The sequence below is a fragment of the Corvus hawaiiensis genome, chromosome 3, assembly GCF_020740725.1.
Source record: "Corvus hawaiiensis isolate bCorHaw1 chromosome 3, bCorHaw1.pri.cur, whole genome shotgun sequence".
Classification (NCBI taxonomy): domain Eukaryota; kingdom Metazoa; phylum Chordata; class Aves; order Passeriformes; family Corvidae; genus Corvus; species Corvus hawaiiensis.
This window is the reverse complement of record NC_063215.1, coordinates 25,663,556-25,680,834: the sequence shown is the minus strand read 5'-3', so window position 1 is coordinate 25,680,834 and position 17,279 is coordinate 25,663,556. Positions and strand designations below refer to the sequence as shown.

Here is a 17,279-nt window from a genome sequence, read left to right as displayed (position 1 = left end):
TGGAATCTGCCAGAGTTAAGCCACTCTTCTATAGTCATTAAACTAGCTAAAACAGCTGGAAAAAATACACAGACTTTAAGGCACATAAGCTCTTGAGATCAGATGCTTCCTTAGATCCTAAGAAGGATGATGTGCCTGAAAGCTTCTGTCTATCTTCCAGCTGTATCAGTTGATCTAATAAAATATATTACTTCATTCCACAAATCTTGTGTCTTTAGAGCACCAGAACTACAGCAAGACTACAACTAAGCAACTGTTGGCAAGTTTACATTTTAAAATGTTTCATTTGAAGACACCACACATCTCTTAAATGTGTTGCACTGTTTAATTATCTTCTCTACCAAAAAAATTCTTCTCATGTCTAATCAACTTTTATTTTGCCGCTATTTATATAACTTTTTTTTCTGCACATAGGCAGGAATGAGGAAGAGTTTTTTCCTGCAGCAATGTTTCACATATGTAAGGATTTTTGTTATGTATTTCCTCAGAACTTCAGAGCTCTTTATCTTTTATTCTTTTTTTAAAATATCTTTTATTTTATTTATTTATCTTTTAGTCATTTCTAGAACATCTGCAACCATCCTTGTTGCTGCTCTCTGGACACTTTCAGACTGAACTGAACATTTCTGGACCAAAATGGGCAGAATACTCTTTCAAGATCTTACCAGAGCTGTGGCAGGAGCTGAGATTGCAGTACTTCTTCATGAGGGCTATGTTTAGACATTTAGACTAGGACATAGAGAATGGGAGAGGCTAAGTGCCTTCACTTTCCTCTAAGACCAGGTGATTTTATTACCTATCTTTTTAAGATATAGACTTCCAAGGTTCATCTAAAACCTCTGTTGTGATGCAGCATATGTTCTTCATATATTTTAATGTGTTGCAGAGATAGCTCTGAATTCTGTAGCTTATATAAATTTAATTTTTGCTATATATGTATCATGCTCTCATAAATGCAAATGAAAACCTCTCTACAAAGATCTTCACTGTTCTTGTACTGGTTTTGAAGAGAATACAGTATACATTTCTTCTATTATTTTCTTCCTGAACACAGAATTACAGCTTTTCTTACATGTGGCCTCAGATAGCTAAAAGGCAAGGCTTATAAATTAAAGGCTTAAAGGAAACATCATATTAATTGTATTTTCTTCCCATTTGGAAGATTTAAAGTACCTAACAAAGTAGTTATTTCTTTAGCATTGCATGCTAATTAAAACGTAACTAATCAGAGCTTTATCACTGTCACTCGTGCATGGGGTTACCGCAATTATAGTCTGATAGTGCAGAGGCAGCACCTAACAGGGAATAATACATTGCTGCGCCTCTGGAATGTTGTCTGCAGTTGGAAATCCAGTGCTGGGGAAAAAATTGTAATAACCATTTCACTTTCAATAATTTTAATACTTAACTCTAAAAATTTGAAGATCTGGAACTTTACTTATGGCTGGTTCTTTAAGTGCAATTCATATTCAAAGTATGGTCCTGCCTTTTATTTAGGCAAAAGTTGATATTAAGTGGCAATGTTTTTCTGTACTTTTTATTCCTTTTATCAACAGGCAAAAATTAAATAAAATGTTGTTTAAAAGTTCAGGGTTTGGCTACTTTTTTCTCATATTATCATTTCAACAGTCCTGTGTTCTACCCAATTCAGACAAGTTCATCATTTTCAGCCATGGACATCAGTGCCTAAAGGTGCAAGGTTTAAGCAGATATGTTTGGTCTTTGACCAGGCCTATTCCCATTCCTGTGCTGGTCCATGTGAAAAAGACATGAATATAAACATTATTTCTGGTAAAACAAATCTATTAAGTTTAAAAATATGAGGTCAATCTCACTGGCAGCCAGCTGTATCAGAAACCAATTCATAGCATTCTGCATGTTGAGTTCAAAGCTGTCTATCAGTATCAGCAAATGAAGCCTCACGATACCGCAGAGATCTAAGGAATATTACCATTTTCATCTTTGACACAAAGAAAGTGAAGTGCAGAACAGAAGTTAAAGGCTGTACAGTAAATCAGACACAGAATAAGAAACTTGTACTCCTAATTCCCAGCTGTGTACTAAACCTTCCAGATCACACTGGCTTAACACAGATGGAATTTAGATGAACTTCAGTATTTGCTGTTCCTCAGAGTAATATAAAAGACTATGCTTCTTGCTACTCAGGGTGTACCAGTGTTCAGAAAAGCCAAAGTACAGAAAGTAGCCCTGAATACCTTTGAATTCTAATCCATGGGGGTAGGCACCTGGAAGGTGAAAAAGCCCAATAGTTTGCAAGCATAGAAATGCAAGATAATTTGTTACTTTATATTTCTCTGCTTATGCTTGTGTATTTCCCCTTTTGACCTCTTCTCTTCTTTGCAGCATAAAACATTTTCCATTCTTTTTATGGCACATAGCACAAGAGCACCTTAATCAGCTTTAAGTTTACACTAATGTTTACATACTACCATAATAATTAAATATCCCAGAAACTCATTCCATGAATGTATATATTTAAAAAAAAAAAAATAGATTGTGAAAATAGCCTCTGAAGAGGAAGTATTCTAAAACCAAGTCAGCTTTCTCTGCCCTCGTTGCCCTCTGCTGTTTGAAGTACTGTTTTCAACCTGCCACAAGCATTGGTAATGTTTTCTTTCAGTGCAAGGCTAAAAAGCTGTGAGAATCTGCTACGAGTTATTTGAATAGGACAGAATGATAGAAAGACATAAATAGGTCCTAAATGACATAAAATTATTTCAATACATTCCTTCCAGATTCGCTGTTTTTCTGAGTTTACTACAGCCCAAGGTTATTCAGTAGTCTTGGACAATAGCTTCATTGATAGTGTTCTAGCAGCTCATCGAGAAAGATTCTCTACCTGTACCCAAAACCTGCTATTTTATAGGAGTGAAAAATAGTTTGACTATGCCACTGAATATTGTGCAGCTAGTTAAGTGTCTGAACAAAAGAATTTCATAAACTCTCCACTTGCACTCCTTTAATTACACATTTTCATCTCAGGCAGTTTGTATTACAGAGAGGCACTCAGCTCACATATAAACACTCAAGCAACATGCTAGGGAAAGAAAGCTCCATGGAGTGGAAATGCCATCTGCCTACCCAAACAGAAATAGCAGAGCTGTGACTTTCCACTTAGAAGAGAAGAGAAGAGAAGAGAAGAGAAGAGAAGAGAAGAGAAGAGAAGAGAAGAGAAGAGAAGAGAAGAGAGGAGAAAAGAGAAGAGAAGAGAAGAGAAGAGAAGAGAAGAGAAGAGAAGAGAAGAGAAGAGAAGAGAAGAGAAGAGAAGAGAAGAGAAGAGAAGAAAGGATAAGAAAGGTAGTAAAGATTCTCAGTTGGGAGTGTATTTTACAAAAAAGTACTTCAAAATCATAAAACAGGAGATGAGGCCAGCAACAGCCTACTTAAAAAAACTTGGGAGATACCACAGTGCTAACAGAATGCCTGTTTAGCTGGGGCACAGAAGAGTGGCCCAAACTGAGCTCTTTAGACCTCCATTAAAAATCTGTGAAATAGTAAAAATAATTGAATAAAACCTCAATTTAACATTACATGCAAAGCTTTTATGCAACCTTTGATGTTACTTATGGCTGGTTTTTATGCAACATGGCTATAAATGGGACTGAGAAAGAAAGTGGGGAAAGCGGTGTTAACACAGACACTGAAGAAAAGAGAATTAGAATAATTAAAAAAAAAAGATAAATTTAAAATAGCAATTCAGGAACATGCTTCTGCTCTGCATGATTTTCCCTACTGCTAATGGAACCTAATTACCTGCCCAATGTATTGTATTATTTTCCATATTTTTGCTTTTATTTTACAAAACCACTCAGAGTTATTCCTGCAAGTGCAAACACGCAAGCCAGCTGTCACAAGGAGCAGCTCGTTTTCTAATGGCTGTCCCAGCTCCTTCATCTCACCTTTCCTTTCTCCAGACTTCAGCAGAGCTTTAAGCAAAGCGCTTGCTGTTCCGACTTTTTCCACAGAGTGTCAGTGAAGGCTCGGAAACTAGCTGGAGCCGCCAGACTAAAAGCGTTTGGAAAAATTTGTGGAGGCTTTCCATAAGCGAGGACAGTTCTGTGATAATGAAGCTGGTTTGTCAACCCATCCTCCAAACACTGACGATCTCCCGTTCCCCAAAAAATTCTCTCAGGAAAGTCCCAGAAAGGACAAAAAAATAAAAGGTTAAAATCAAAGTTAAATTTAAGACGGTTGCTGTTATAAATCCATCAAGAAAGCTTCACCTCATATTCCTGAAGAAAAAAACCCTTTCTAATATGACAATATAGTGAGATTGGTATTTTTCACGTACAGATTTAGTCTCTGTGGTTTAGTGTCTTGAGGCATTTTAATTAGAGGCTGTAATGGTGTTTAACCAATTAGCACAGCTCATTGTATCTCAAGCTGAATATGAAAACAATACAAAGGCTCCATCTGGTATAAAGTGCAGCTGCTTGCCTCCTGGAAGATTTATGCTGTCTTGAGCATATTAAACACTGTGCTGCAGTCCTTCCTCTGGTGGACTGCTGGGTCAGCTGTCAATTTGTTTTCTACATGTCAACCCTAAATAATTTCCCTCACACTCCAGAAGTCTTCTCAACTCCTTATTCAATGGGTCATCTTTCAGTGCAACTTCCTGACCAAAATAGAAATGTAATTTCCATAACCAGCAGTACCTGACATTTTCATATGTAAAGGAATTACTTCATCTCTTATCTAATTTTTGATGAATAATAAATCCCAGATGGATGTAAACAAAGAATTATCGTTTTTCATACTAAACCACAATGATTTTATTTTGCTTTGGTAATTCAGTCTCACAACTGTTTGACTAAAATATCAAAATATGGTCATCCAGAAGTTATTTGGAACTGATGCTGTGATTATAAGACCTGGTAATCAGCATCTCCAAATGCATTAGGCAGAAAGCTTCTAAAAATCTTTACTTCTTCACAGTATTTTACAACTAGTGACAAAAAATGGGATAAATAGTTTTGAATTATACATTATTTATTCTCTATCTCCTAATCTACCCACCCCCCCAACTGTTTTCCCCTCACAATTAATTGGTTCTCTGTATGGAATTCTTCCTCTTGTTCTCTTTTGGTGATAGTACCTGCTGCAAATCAAGATCTGAGTGGTGGGATGTCAAGCAACACAATCACGGAAGTTTGAACGGAAGGCTAAGTGGATATGCTACCAAGGAATTGTGGAGAGCTAGAGCCCCTGTAAAAACACTGAATGTATACTGCTGGAAGGAAGAATGCTGTCATTAAAACTACCTTCATTATGAACGACTCCTGATTAAGGATTCTTCTGCTTTGACTTAAAAGTCTAAAAATTAGGTGCCTATGACTAAGCTTATTTTATTTAAGGAAGGCTTTCCTTCCAACAATTTTATTGATGATCTTGATTAAGGGGAAAGAAGCACTTTAACTAAATTGCAGAGGATATTTGATTAGGGGTTTTTGAAACCAGCAATGAGAACAAAAGATCTAAAACAAAGCAATATCTTCTTTGAATAGGGAGATATCTAATCCTTAGGCTGTCCATCTCTTACCCACTATTAAGCTCTAAACTCACACATTACCTCATTTTTACATAACTAATCTTATCTGAAAGAAAGGAGACCAACATGAGACCAGGCTTACATTGAAAAGTAATAGAAAAAATGACACAAAGAAAATACACTGTTTTATACAATGTTTTTAATAACTGAAATACTGAAAAAAAATCCTGTATCTGGTAACAATACCTGGCAGATAAGAACTGTCCTTGAATATGTGGTGCGATAGCTGAAAAGACAGACAATACTCTGAGTAAAGGAATTAAACAGCCTACCAGTGAGGCAATAGCTCCTCATCAACAGGAAACAATGGATGTGTTCAAACACATATTTGAAGGAATTCTTAAAAACATGACAAAAGGAGCAGGTGGCTAGGTCATGCTCCCTGTGTATCACATATAAACAAGTGTGTATGTGTAGGTTCTATCACACAGGAAAAATACCAAAACAGTAAAAAATGCACTTGAATAACATAGAACACATGAGATCTCAAAGTATTTTGTTGAATATCAGCTCCACTGGCATGTACTAATGGGGAACTGTCACCCACAAAAGACAGTGAGGATCTACATAAATAAAGCAGATATACAGCAGCTAGCTTGCTTGCAGCAGTATGTTTTCTGAGGTTTTCTACCTACCACATGTTCTATCGTACTGAAGGTTTTAAACAGACTTAAGAGTTGAGGGTTGTGGGTTACTCATGTGCTCCAGCCCACTTCTACATCTTAGGCACTGGCACCAGAGAAGAAAACAAGAACTGAATTGTGTGTGCTGGAAGCTTATGTCTACAGGTCACAACTGTACAACAACCATCTAATTGGCACAGGATTCATTTTCTAACTCGGCCACATTACATAATCTTAGGCAATTAACAATCTAATGGAAATGGGAGTTATTAGCAGGAGATCAGCTATGCTCTAAAAACAGACTGCCCAAAATGCCAGGTTTGATCAGCTCTGGAGGAAGTGAAAGGTGACATCAAAGAGTTTTCCTAATCTAACTGTATTGATTAAGACAGACGGATTGGTTTAAAAGGTCTCACCACACACACACAAATCATTACCAGTATTAACTGGCAAACCCAGTCATCTCTGCAGAGCTGGCTATACTGATTGACCAGATGTTTCATAATAATAATTGATATTATTACAAATAAAGCCTACAAAATCTTTATCCACACTTCCTATTACAGATGGAAGAGTCAGAAATACAGCTGTCATACTGTATATGACACTATGATAAAAAGATTTCACACTTTGCTGATTAAATTTAAAGCTGCATGACATTAAGGTGTGCTTCACAGCTGAAATGGTGTGCAACTTTGAAAACATATTGTTCAAAAAGCACGCATCAGTCACTGCAATATGGAGTTGCACGAGGAAAAACCTTTCCATGTCTATGTCTGTTTCCAATGGAGATGTAAGAGTGCCTTTTCCGCAGGATATACAAAGAAAACACAATTCACTATGCTAGTGACATGTTCCAGCAAATATCTTCCATATTATACAACTGAATCTGTATCATGGATCCTCATGTCAATGTAATATTCCACAAACTGGCGAAAATCCTTGCAGTCCTACTGTACTAAGAACCAGGAGACAGAGCACAGTTCTGTCAGGGCTGAGTGCACCCCCAGGCTCTGCAACCTCTGCCCCCTGCTCAGAAGCTAGCTGCCCATGCTGGAGGCCAGGTCTGGTATGGCGTGGCACGTAAGCTGGGACCAGGCTTTGGGAACAGAGCCTTTGTAGTTTTGGAGTACTCTTTTGGGAGTCAGCCTTTTGCCCCAGAGCTGCATTTAAGCTCAGGCTCTCACACCAGGCTCAGGCAAAGACCAGGTTGCAAGTATGCTTTTGCCTTGCTGAATTTGATTGTAAAACTCATCCACTGACTTGGCTTTCTGGCTTAACCTCAGACCTGTTTCATCACTGTGGATTTGTCTGGTGACTGCTGGGAGGTGACTGAAACCTGGTAAACATCTTCAGACCTACCAAGCTCTCAGGCACTGTGGGACTGTGTTGGTGAGTACACTGCCCTGTCAGTCTTGCTGCTGCCCTCAGCTCCTGGCACCCCTTCCCCTGGGGAACAATCCATCATAGCTCTTTTCTGACGCATTCCACTTGTGAGATAGAAAGTAAGTCAGCTGCCTATGTCCAAGAAAACAAAGAAGGTTTCACTTGACATACAACACAGAAAATAAACTATGCTTTATAAACAAAGAAACATCCAAACCCTTCAAATTTTTTTTATTTTGAAAGATGGTGAGTAATCCCTGTATTGTGCAAACACCAGTGGACTTCAACTGATACTCGAACTCTTACATAAATTGAGGTCATACTTTCTCTTAGGTAGATAAAATATATAGATATTGTATCATTTACTATGTGCTGTCTTCTTAACAATGATAAAGCCATTCTAGTTATTATTCATCCAACAGATAAAGGTGACTCTCATGCTGATATTACAAAGTCCTTTCAGTGTTAGATTCCCCAACTAATCTGAAAGAAAAGAAATGTAATAATTTAAAAGGTAATTAAATGAAATATGCCTGATCTACAGCAATGAAATAGGATTCATGAAGATCCTTTAAGAGAATACATGACTCATCCAATTCTACCAACACAAGCATGTATGCCTAGACCTCAGTATTCACTGGATATCTTTAAAATTATAACAGAGCAGCATTTGAGAGAGTTGCCTATTCGTAGGCATTGAGCAGGATTCTGGTTAGAATTAGAGCCATACATAGATTTTCTTTCTTCTCCAACCCTAAAAAAAAAAATCGAATTAAGGCTGTTGAACTCTATGAGTCAGACTGTGAACTCTTTGAAGAATGGACCACAGCTGGGTTCTGTACAGATCTCAGCACAACTAGCAGTTAGTGTAAAACAGGTAATAAATAATACAGCTATCCAGAGAAGAGTAATTCTCTCACAATCTCATTCTGAGTTGGAATGAAAAACAAGTATCACCAAACTGTGTGAGTAAAGAAAGTTTCTGAGACTTCTCACTGATGTACTACATGGTCTCTTACCCTTGGAAGCCAGCAGCGTTGAGGACTTTCAAGCTGGGCACTGGCAGCCTGTATGTGCTAAAGATTTCAGCCCCTGCCAGCTCTGGGAAGGCCTGCCAAGAGGCCCAGCAGCCCAGCTGGTGGGATGCAAGAAGGTTGGTTGTTTTGCCTTCAGTCTTTGATCAAACCAAGTGATCTCTGCTGTACATTTTAATTTTGTTGAATGCATGTTCCCTGAGAGAAACCATTTCATCAGAAAAATCCTGACCCATGTGAATGAATAACTTCAACAAGGACCATTTGCATTCTTCATATGTACAAACAGAGTTAAATATATGTAGTTGTACATTACTTTTTAATCCTTTGCTGTCTTACTCCAGTTATTAACTACTGCAGCTGATCAGTCTGGAATGGTGTCAGTAACCAGAGACCTCCAGACATCCTAAAAATACCTGTCCTTCTTTAATTATCTAGTTTCCTATTTCCAAGCAATGTTTTTAATGACACGTTTTCAAATAAAGAAGAAACAGATCTTTACAGTCAACATACATCCTACATTAAGAAGTCCTACATTCTGTACTAGATGTGCAAAGAAATTGCAAGAGTTTCATTGCTCTGCAGTAGTAAAGAAAATTTTTGGTCTTATTGCAAAACAGTTAGTCCTTACCCTCCACACTTATTTCTGCTTCTAGTGATAAATAGTGACCAAGTGAAGAAGAAAATAGGACAAATCATACCAATATTGCCATCTAGATTTCAGATTCCCTGAATGTTCATGTAAATATGTCATAAAGTCATCTTAAAATCTGTTTCTTTTCATTGGCTTACACTGAAATACCCAGGCATACAAGAGAATCATTGACAGGAAGCACTTGAGTGCAATACTGAAACCTGCATTCAAATACAGAGACTTGCTAATATTTTTCACTTTTGTCATGGGTTAGCATAGCTCCAGAAGTGATTTTCTTGCAAAGAGGTGCTTACAGCTTCCTCGATGACCTGACAGAACCTATCAGCTGGCCAGTTTGAATATTGACAATTTTGTAAGCCACTTAAAAACTTTGACCGCCTCTGTGGTCCACATTTAAGAATGGACAAACCCCGGAAAAGCTCTCTCTTGCTTCCAGCCTTGGGACAGGCAACTGGGCTGGGCTGGTGCAGCCCAGCAGGGCCGGGCCGGGCCGGGACACAGCCATCCTGGAGCTGATGGGCCCTGTTCCACCCATGGCCCCGCCACAGCCCTGTTCCGTGCAGATGGTGTGGCCTGGCTCCCCTCCCCACCTCTCCAGTGCGGCCGAAGATTCAGCTGAAGCTGCCAGCTGCCCGGCAAAGATCATGTGACCAACAATGATAACCAAATTCCAGCTGCAAGGCCTAGGTGAAATTAACCCTTTCAGTGCTGTAAACTTCCTCCAGAACAGATGAGGCCTGCAGACATTAAGTAAAGAAGGAAGAGCTGAAACCCTGAGGGAGGAGAAAGAGGAGATGCTTAGAAGCTGAAATTCTGTTGTGAAGCTATGGTGGTGATAAGACTATGATACATCAGATATCATAGATATCAGTTGTAATTTCATAAAAGCATGGGGGTGGAATGTTCAAACTGCACTTGTGAGCAAAAGTACCTGTGCTGAAACAAGCAAATGCTGAAGCAGCTGTAATCTGATGAGAAGTTTGAACAGGGAGAGATGGAAGTGATGAGGACTCTTGCTCCAAATCAGAAGGAGAAGACCTCTGTTCCGAGAGATGCTCCCAGAGATAGTCCTACAGATGAAGATGATGAGGACCCTTTGCTCCCAGGGAAGGAGGAGGGCCTCTATTCTTAGAGATGAAATGCTCCCAGAGATGGGTGAAGAGAACCTTTGTTTCTGAACAGCTCAACCTTAAAATTGTACCCCAGTAGCTCAAGACTGGACCCTCAAAAGCAGTTGTGGGAAAAGCTGTAAATCAGGGGAAGGGATTCTCACATGTGAGCAGAGAACCAACCCGGGCAGCTGTCTCGTGATACTGAAGCCATGAGAGAACGTCTTGTGGAGATGTCTCCACAGCATGAGCAAGAGAGACTCCTCTCCCTAAGTGAACTGAACAAGGCTATTATGGAAGTGGTAAACTGACTGAAAATCTCAAGGGTTGTCTTTTTACACTGTCAGTGGGAGAAGGGAGAAAGGTGGGGGGAGGAGAAGTGTTCTGAAGGTTTGGTATGATTTTTTTTTTCCTTTCTTTTAGGTGTGTTAATTAACCTCTTTATATTCTTTCAAGTTTTGTGCCTGCTTTGCTTTCTCCTAATTCTTATCTCACAGAAAGTAAATAAGTAAGTAATGAGTATTTTGGACAAAAACCACTACAACTTTAGCTGGTTCGTGCAGCAGCTCAGACAATCTGTGTCAACTCTCCTAATTAAATTTAAAGCTAAATAGCAATGCAGACCTTGTTATATGCTACTATTCGTGGAATTCCTGCTGTGTATCTCACTCAAGAACCCACTAGATGTCAATCAAAGTTCGAGCTGATTGTACCCTTGGTTTTTAATTAACTGTCAGAATGCTTCAATCCAGTTTATTACTAATATCTGAGGGATGTGCTGTGCCTTCCACTTGCACAGATATAATTTCTGGGACACTCCTAATCCCATGTGAGTGCACAAACCAAAATAAAAAGCAGAAATGTAATTTTCAGCACCACATACGGAAAGAGAGGGTCCTTCCTGGTTGCTTAAGTGTTATTTGGCTAGGACATGTTAAAAATAGAATCAAAGCATTGACTCCACATGCCACGAGTCCTGCAACACTGGGCAAACATAAGCAAAAGAATGCAATGCATCATTAATGATGATACTATAAAGCACCAGTAGCCACTTCTCTTTAAAAGCACTCCTGCTCCTCTTTGAGAAGGTCCATGACTAAATCCCAGATTAACCTTGAATACGGATTTTTCAAGTAGCAGAAATCAGCTTCTCAGAGAAATTAACATGTGCAGAGTTCTACATCAGATTTCACTGGTAGTAAAAAAGTTTCTTAAAAATGTCTTTGGAAAGAGCACTAGACCACGTCCATTTCTCTCCTCAGAACCACATGAGCCTGCAATCAGTGCAGTGTGAGCTTTCTCAAATAAAGATGAGACAGTATTCAGCTAACAAGCACCTGCACCTGCAGATACCACAAACAGAACCAGCAATTTGGAGCAAACAGCTTGAGGAGGATCATAGAATCATTTAGGTTGGAAAAGACCTTTAAGATCATTGAGTCCAGCTGTAAAGCTGAATTACCTATTGTAGGATTTACTGTGATTTAGAGGAATGGATAGAAAAGTGTTCAGGTACTTACTTCTCTGTCCATTTTAAGACAGAGATTTGCTACCATGTACCACAACTTGGAGAGAGAGATTTTCAGAGGACAAAAAGTGGACATTCCATCCAGTAAAATGAATGGTGGGTGGACAGCCAGATGCCAGTTTCCATCCCAAGCAAAGAGTTAATGTACACAAATGCAAGGAAAGAACAGCTGCACATCTGCATTGGTATCATCTCTATTTGTGGCTGCACAGAGAGGAAAGCTTTTCTCCTCGTGGCTTCGGGGGGAAAAAGTGTAAATAGAGTGAAAGCTCCTACAGCTGAAGATTTGACCTTGAATCTTTACAGGCAAGAGGACAGCTTATTTACATTGGGTGGAGGAAAATATGTTAAGCACAGATGGTTCTCCTAAAATAGCCTTTGCTCAAAATCAGACCAAAGGACAGTTTTTTTCCTAATTTAAAATACAGCCTCTTTGCCAGGGCTGCTATCTTTACACTGTCTATCAAGCTGGCTGCCGAGCAATGGACTGAGCAAACGTGCACACAAGCACTTAGTGCAACGCTTCAGAAATACTGAAAAAAAAAGCGCATCATCAGTCCGTTGAAATTTTTAAAAATGCCTTTAAAAATGCTGCCTTTGGCTGCAGTTTCATTTGCATGTCACTTCGGGAAGCCTGTAGAGTTTGCAGTGACAGCCCTGACACGCACAATTCCGTCTGAAAAACATGAATGAAAGACCCGTATGGCGGGGCGGGGCCCAGCGCGCTCCGTTCATGCCAGCACCACGGATGGACCCAGGGAATGCCAATGGCCGTGACTGCAGCCCAGGGGGTCCTCCTGGCGGAGCCGGCTCCCAGCGGCCACACCGTGTCCATTCATAAACGCAGAACTGCTGAGGAGCAGCACCTGCCCCCCTCCCCCAGCCTGGGAAGGCACGGCCGCGGGGAATGGGGGCACGGCCACGGGAAGGGGGGCACAGCCACGGGGAATGGGGGCACGGCCACGGGAAGGGGGGCACAGCCACGGGGAATGGGGGCACGGCCGCGGGAAGGGGGGCACGGCCGCGGGAATGGGGGCACGGCCGCGGGAAGGGGGGCACGGCCGCGGGAATGGGGGCACGGCCACGGGAAGGGGGGCACGGCCACGGGAAGGGGGGCACGGCCACGGGGAATGGGGGCACGGCCACGGGGAAGGGGGGCACGGCCGCGGGAAGGGGGGCACGGCCACGGGAAGGGGGGCACGGCCGCGGGGAATGGGGGCACGGCCGCGGGGAATGGGGGCACGGCCGCGGGGAAGGGGGCACGGCCGCGGGGAAGGGGGGGCACGGCCGCGGGGAATGGGGGCACGGCCACGGGAAGGGGGGCACGGCCACGGGAAGGGGGGCACGGCCGTGGGGAATGGGGGCACGGCCACGGGAAGGGGGGCACGGCCACGGGAAGGGGGGCACGGCCACGGGGAATGGGGGCACGGCCACGGGAAGGGGGGCACGGCCACGGGAAGGGGGGCACGGCCGCGGGGAAGGGGGGGGCACGGCCGCGGGGAATGGGGGCACGGCCACGGGGAATGGGGGCACGGCCACGGGAAGGGGGGCACGGCCACGGGAAGGGGGGCACGGCCGTGGGGAATGGGGGCACGGCCACGGGAAGGGGGGCACGGCCACGGGAAGGGGGGCACGGCCACGGGAAGGGGGGCACGGCCGCGGGGAAGGGGGGCACGGCCGCGGGGAATGGGGGCACGGCCGCGGGGAAGGGAGGCACGGCCGCGGGGAATGAGGGCACGGCCGCGGGGAATGAGGGCACGGCCGCGGGGAAGGGAGGCACGGCCGTGGGGAAGGGGGGCACGGCCGCGGGGAATGAGGGCACGGCCGCGGGGAAGGAGGGCACGGCCGCGGGGAAGGGAGGCACGGCCGCGGGGAAGGGGGGCACGGCCGCCCGGGCGGGTGTGCGCACACGCGTGGCCGCGCTCCCCTGCGCCAGCACAGGCGCCTGTTCCCACAGTCCGGCGAGAGCCACCGCCGTGGGCGGCAGCGGGCTCGGGGGAGCGAAGAGGAGCGATGGGGAGCGGCAGGCGGGCTGCTGACGGCCAGACCCCTCTGCCGCTCCCACACACCGCTCCTGCCCGCCGCCCCAGCCCACCCGGGCCTTCCCTCCGTCCCTTCACTATCCTCAGCTCTACGCCACACTCCCTTCGAGGCGGCCGCCAAGCAGCCCCGGTGCCCCCGCCGCCTCCTTCAAGGATGAATGGAAGCGGGAGGAGGCGGGCTCCAGCAGAGGCACCGCCCCGCCTCGCTCCCTCAATGAGCGCCCGGGAGCGGCCGCCTCGCCCCCGCCCCACGTCCCCGCTCCGCTCCAGCCGCGGGGGACAGAGCGCGGCCGCTGCGCCGCTGAGGAAGGAGCCGCGCATTCTGCGCCTGCCCGCAGCTGAGGGGACACCGCCGGCTCCCGTCACGGGCCGGGCGCCGTCCCGGGCCCCTCATCCCGCTCCTCTTATCCCACGCCCCTGATTCCCCGTTTCTGTCCTGGGGAAACACCCCGCGCTCGATATCCCCAGCGCGGCGCCGGGCTCCGCCGGCCGGGCCGGGGCTGCGCGGGGGGAGCAGCATCCTCCCGAGCGGGCTGGGAGGCGGGGCCGCCGGCCGTGCCGGGAGGGTTCAGCACCTCGGCCCGGGGGACAGGGGCGGGAGCCGGCCGGCAGCCGCGGCTTTCCGCCGCCGAGCCGCCCAGGTGCGCTCCGCCGCCCCGCTCCCCGTGCCCTGCCCTGGCCCCGGCAGCGAGCGGCCGCCGCCGCAGCCCCTCGCCCGCGCAGGGGAGCGCTTTCTAGGGCCCCTTCCGCGCAGCCTGAACTTTCCCCCTCGGCTGGGGACTGCCGCCTTTCCAGCTGGGTATGCGAAACCCACCCCGGTTTCCAGCCACCCTCCATGCAAAACCCATCTCGGGATGGGAGAACGGGAAGTTTGGGGGAGCTCGACTCACCCAGGACGTTCCCGACGAGAGCCACAATGAAGACGACAATGTAGCCGGCGATCAGCGCCCATTCATATTCCTTGGGATGCAGATACTCCTTCCAGAGATATCGCAGGAACTCCTCATCATCGTAGTCGGAGGAAGGGGTTAAAAGAGCCTCCCGCGTCTCGTTTAGTTCCGACCCACTCGTCCAATTCCTGTACGGAGGGGAACCATCCTGTGGTTGAATCCCGGACATCCCTAGTGGTTGTTCCGGGGGCTGGGAAAAAAACAACCAACAAACCCAAACCCAGACCCTTTCAGAGCATCCAAGCTTTCTCCCGCCCGTCCATCGAGGCTTGTGGTTGCCAGTGCGAAAAGCGGGGTGTGGGGAGAAAAATGACGCGGGAACTTACGGGAACCAATGCGGGAACAGGCTGGGGATCCGCGTCGGTCCCCAACCCGCCCTGACCAGCCTTTTCCCCGACCGGGCAAGGGGTCCATCCTCCCCCGCGGAGGCTGCACCCCCTGCACCGTCGTGGAAAAGGCTGGTCGGGGTAGGTTGCATGCCTCAGGTGCCAGAGTGCACCCGCCCCCGCTGGAAAAGTCACGTCCGTTTCAGACGATGTCGATTTTTGTTCCGCACACCATGCACACGCGCCTTCACACACGCCCGCATCTCTGCATGCCTCCTCCTCCACCCCCCGCTTCAGCTCATCCCCAGGTCCTCATCTCTCCCCCCAACACTACTTCCAGCTTGCTTATCCCTCTTCTGACACTGCTTCTCCTCGGTTTCTCACCCTCTCTTGCACAAGCACTTCCCTTTAGACCTTTCTACAGTGTATTCCAGATATATTCAAGATATTTGTAAATTAAAAGCTGTGGAAAGCTGCGGTGGAAAGAAGCACAGGGTTAAAGGAGCCATTAAAAAACAGTGGCTAATGAGGCTGTCTCCTTTCTGTGCTGCTTTGAAAGTTAGGCTAAAACAAGAACCCTGTGGGCTTCCCAACCCTGGTGGGAAAATCCCTAAGAGAGATGAGCAGACAAATGTGAGGTTTCACTGGATTTGAAGATTGTGACACCTCACTGTGGCTTGCATTTAGCACGCATTCACTGTGTTGAGGTTGTTTCAAACATCCAGCTTGAAATCTCAACATAGCAACTGCCCCTCAGCTATTCTGAAATGAATAACTGGCAGAAGGCAGTTCAAGACAACCCAGAAGTGCTAGTTAAACAGCATGATAGGATTCCTGGCTTCTGGTCATTGCTTCTTGAAATATTTTCATACTTTGCCAAGTGTACAGTCTCTGAAAGAGAAGGGATAGGTCTGGACTTGTCTGTTCACTTCCTATCTGAATAATTTAATGAGTCTGATAAAAACACCATTTCTGCTGTGACATGGCACAACTTGCTCAGTGAAGCATTTCAGTGCAGGGTCTGCACCTCCGTAGAAATGGAGGAAGTATTACGATACAACTCTACTTCCACCACATAAGCATAATAGAGAGGCAGATATTCATTCACAAACACCATGCTTAGAGTGCTTAGCTCTTGACAGTACTTTAGGCTACCCAATTGTTCTTCATTGGTGTGCAGCCTTCTCTGCAGCCTTCCAAGTTCAATGCAGCATACCTACACCTGGAATACCTCCTCCTATTTCTATAGACCTGCTCACTTTGCTTTACTTCCTTGTAAAACAAAGAAAAAATTTCTTTCCTATTCCACAGGGAACTTGAGTGAACCTTTTAGTCTGTAGGTTATAGAGTGAAACATGCTCAGATATACAGGTAGGATCAGCATCTGTCTTACTTAAATTAGAAGGGTAGAGTTTGAAAACACCATAAACAAAGATTAGATACTCTACAACTAATAAAAACACCTAAGGTTATATTAATTGAGGTGTGAATATTGAGAAGTGATTTAAACCCTCCTGACGATGTGGGAATGCAGGATTACGTGGTATGCAAAAAGAGACCTATTTAAGGAGCTTGTCATGGTCTTTGCAAGTGGCAAAGAGATTTAGAGAATGACAATTTGGTATTCAATAAGAGAGAATCACACTCATGCTCCAGCTTTTTTCCTATGCTAAAATGTTTGTAATTCCACTATTTGCTTCCAAATTGCCAAAAAATCAAGTGATGTCTTTTTTGACACAGAGTTTCTTCCTCCCTCACCAGTAGTGACCCCACCTGCAGTGAGGCATCCAGCTCTGAAGTCCCCAGCACAGGAAAGACATCGACCTGTTGAAGCTAGTCTAGAGGAGGGCCACCAAGGTGATCAGAGGGATGAAGCACCTCTCCAATCAGGAAAGGTTAAAAGAATTTTAATGCTTAGGCTGGAAAAGAGATGGCTTAGGGGTGACTTAATTGCAACCTCCCAGTACCTGAAGAGAGCCTACGAGAGAGATGGAGAGGGACTTTTTACAAAAATATGCAGTGATAAGATGATAAGACAAGGTGGGGGATGGATTTCA

The 17,279-nt window shown here is 45.0% G+C and overlaps 1 protein-coding gene across 2 annotated transcripts in view; it reads right to left on the bottom strand.

Annotated features, from left to right (window-relative positions):
* HCRTR2 (hypocretin receptor 2) overlaps positions 1-15,432 on the bottom strand; it is a 36,987-nt gene extending 21,555 nt beyond the window's left edge. For both annotated transcript variants that reach the window (XM_048299438.1, XM_048299439.1), the window contains exons 1-2: positions 15,223-15,432; positions 14,837-15,024 (exon numbers count right to left, since the gene is read on the bottom strand). In XM_048299438.1, the coding sequence (XP_048155395.1) occupies positions 14,837-15,024; positions 15,223-15,374 (340 nt within the window). In that variant the 5' untranslated portion in view covers positions 15,375-15,432. The remainder of the gene's footprint in view (positions 1-14,836; positions 15,025-15,222) is intronic.
* Between the last annotated feature and the right edge of the window lie 1,847 nt (positions 15,433-17,279).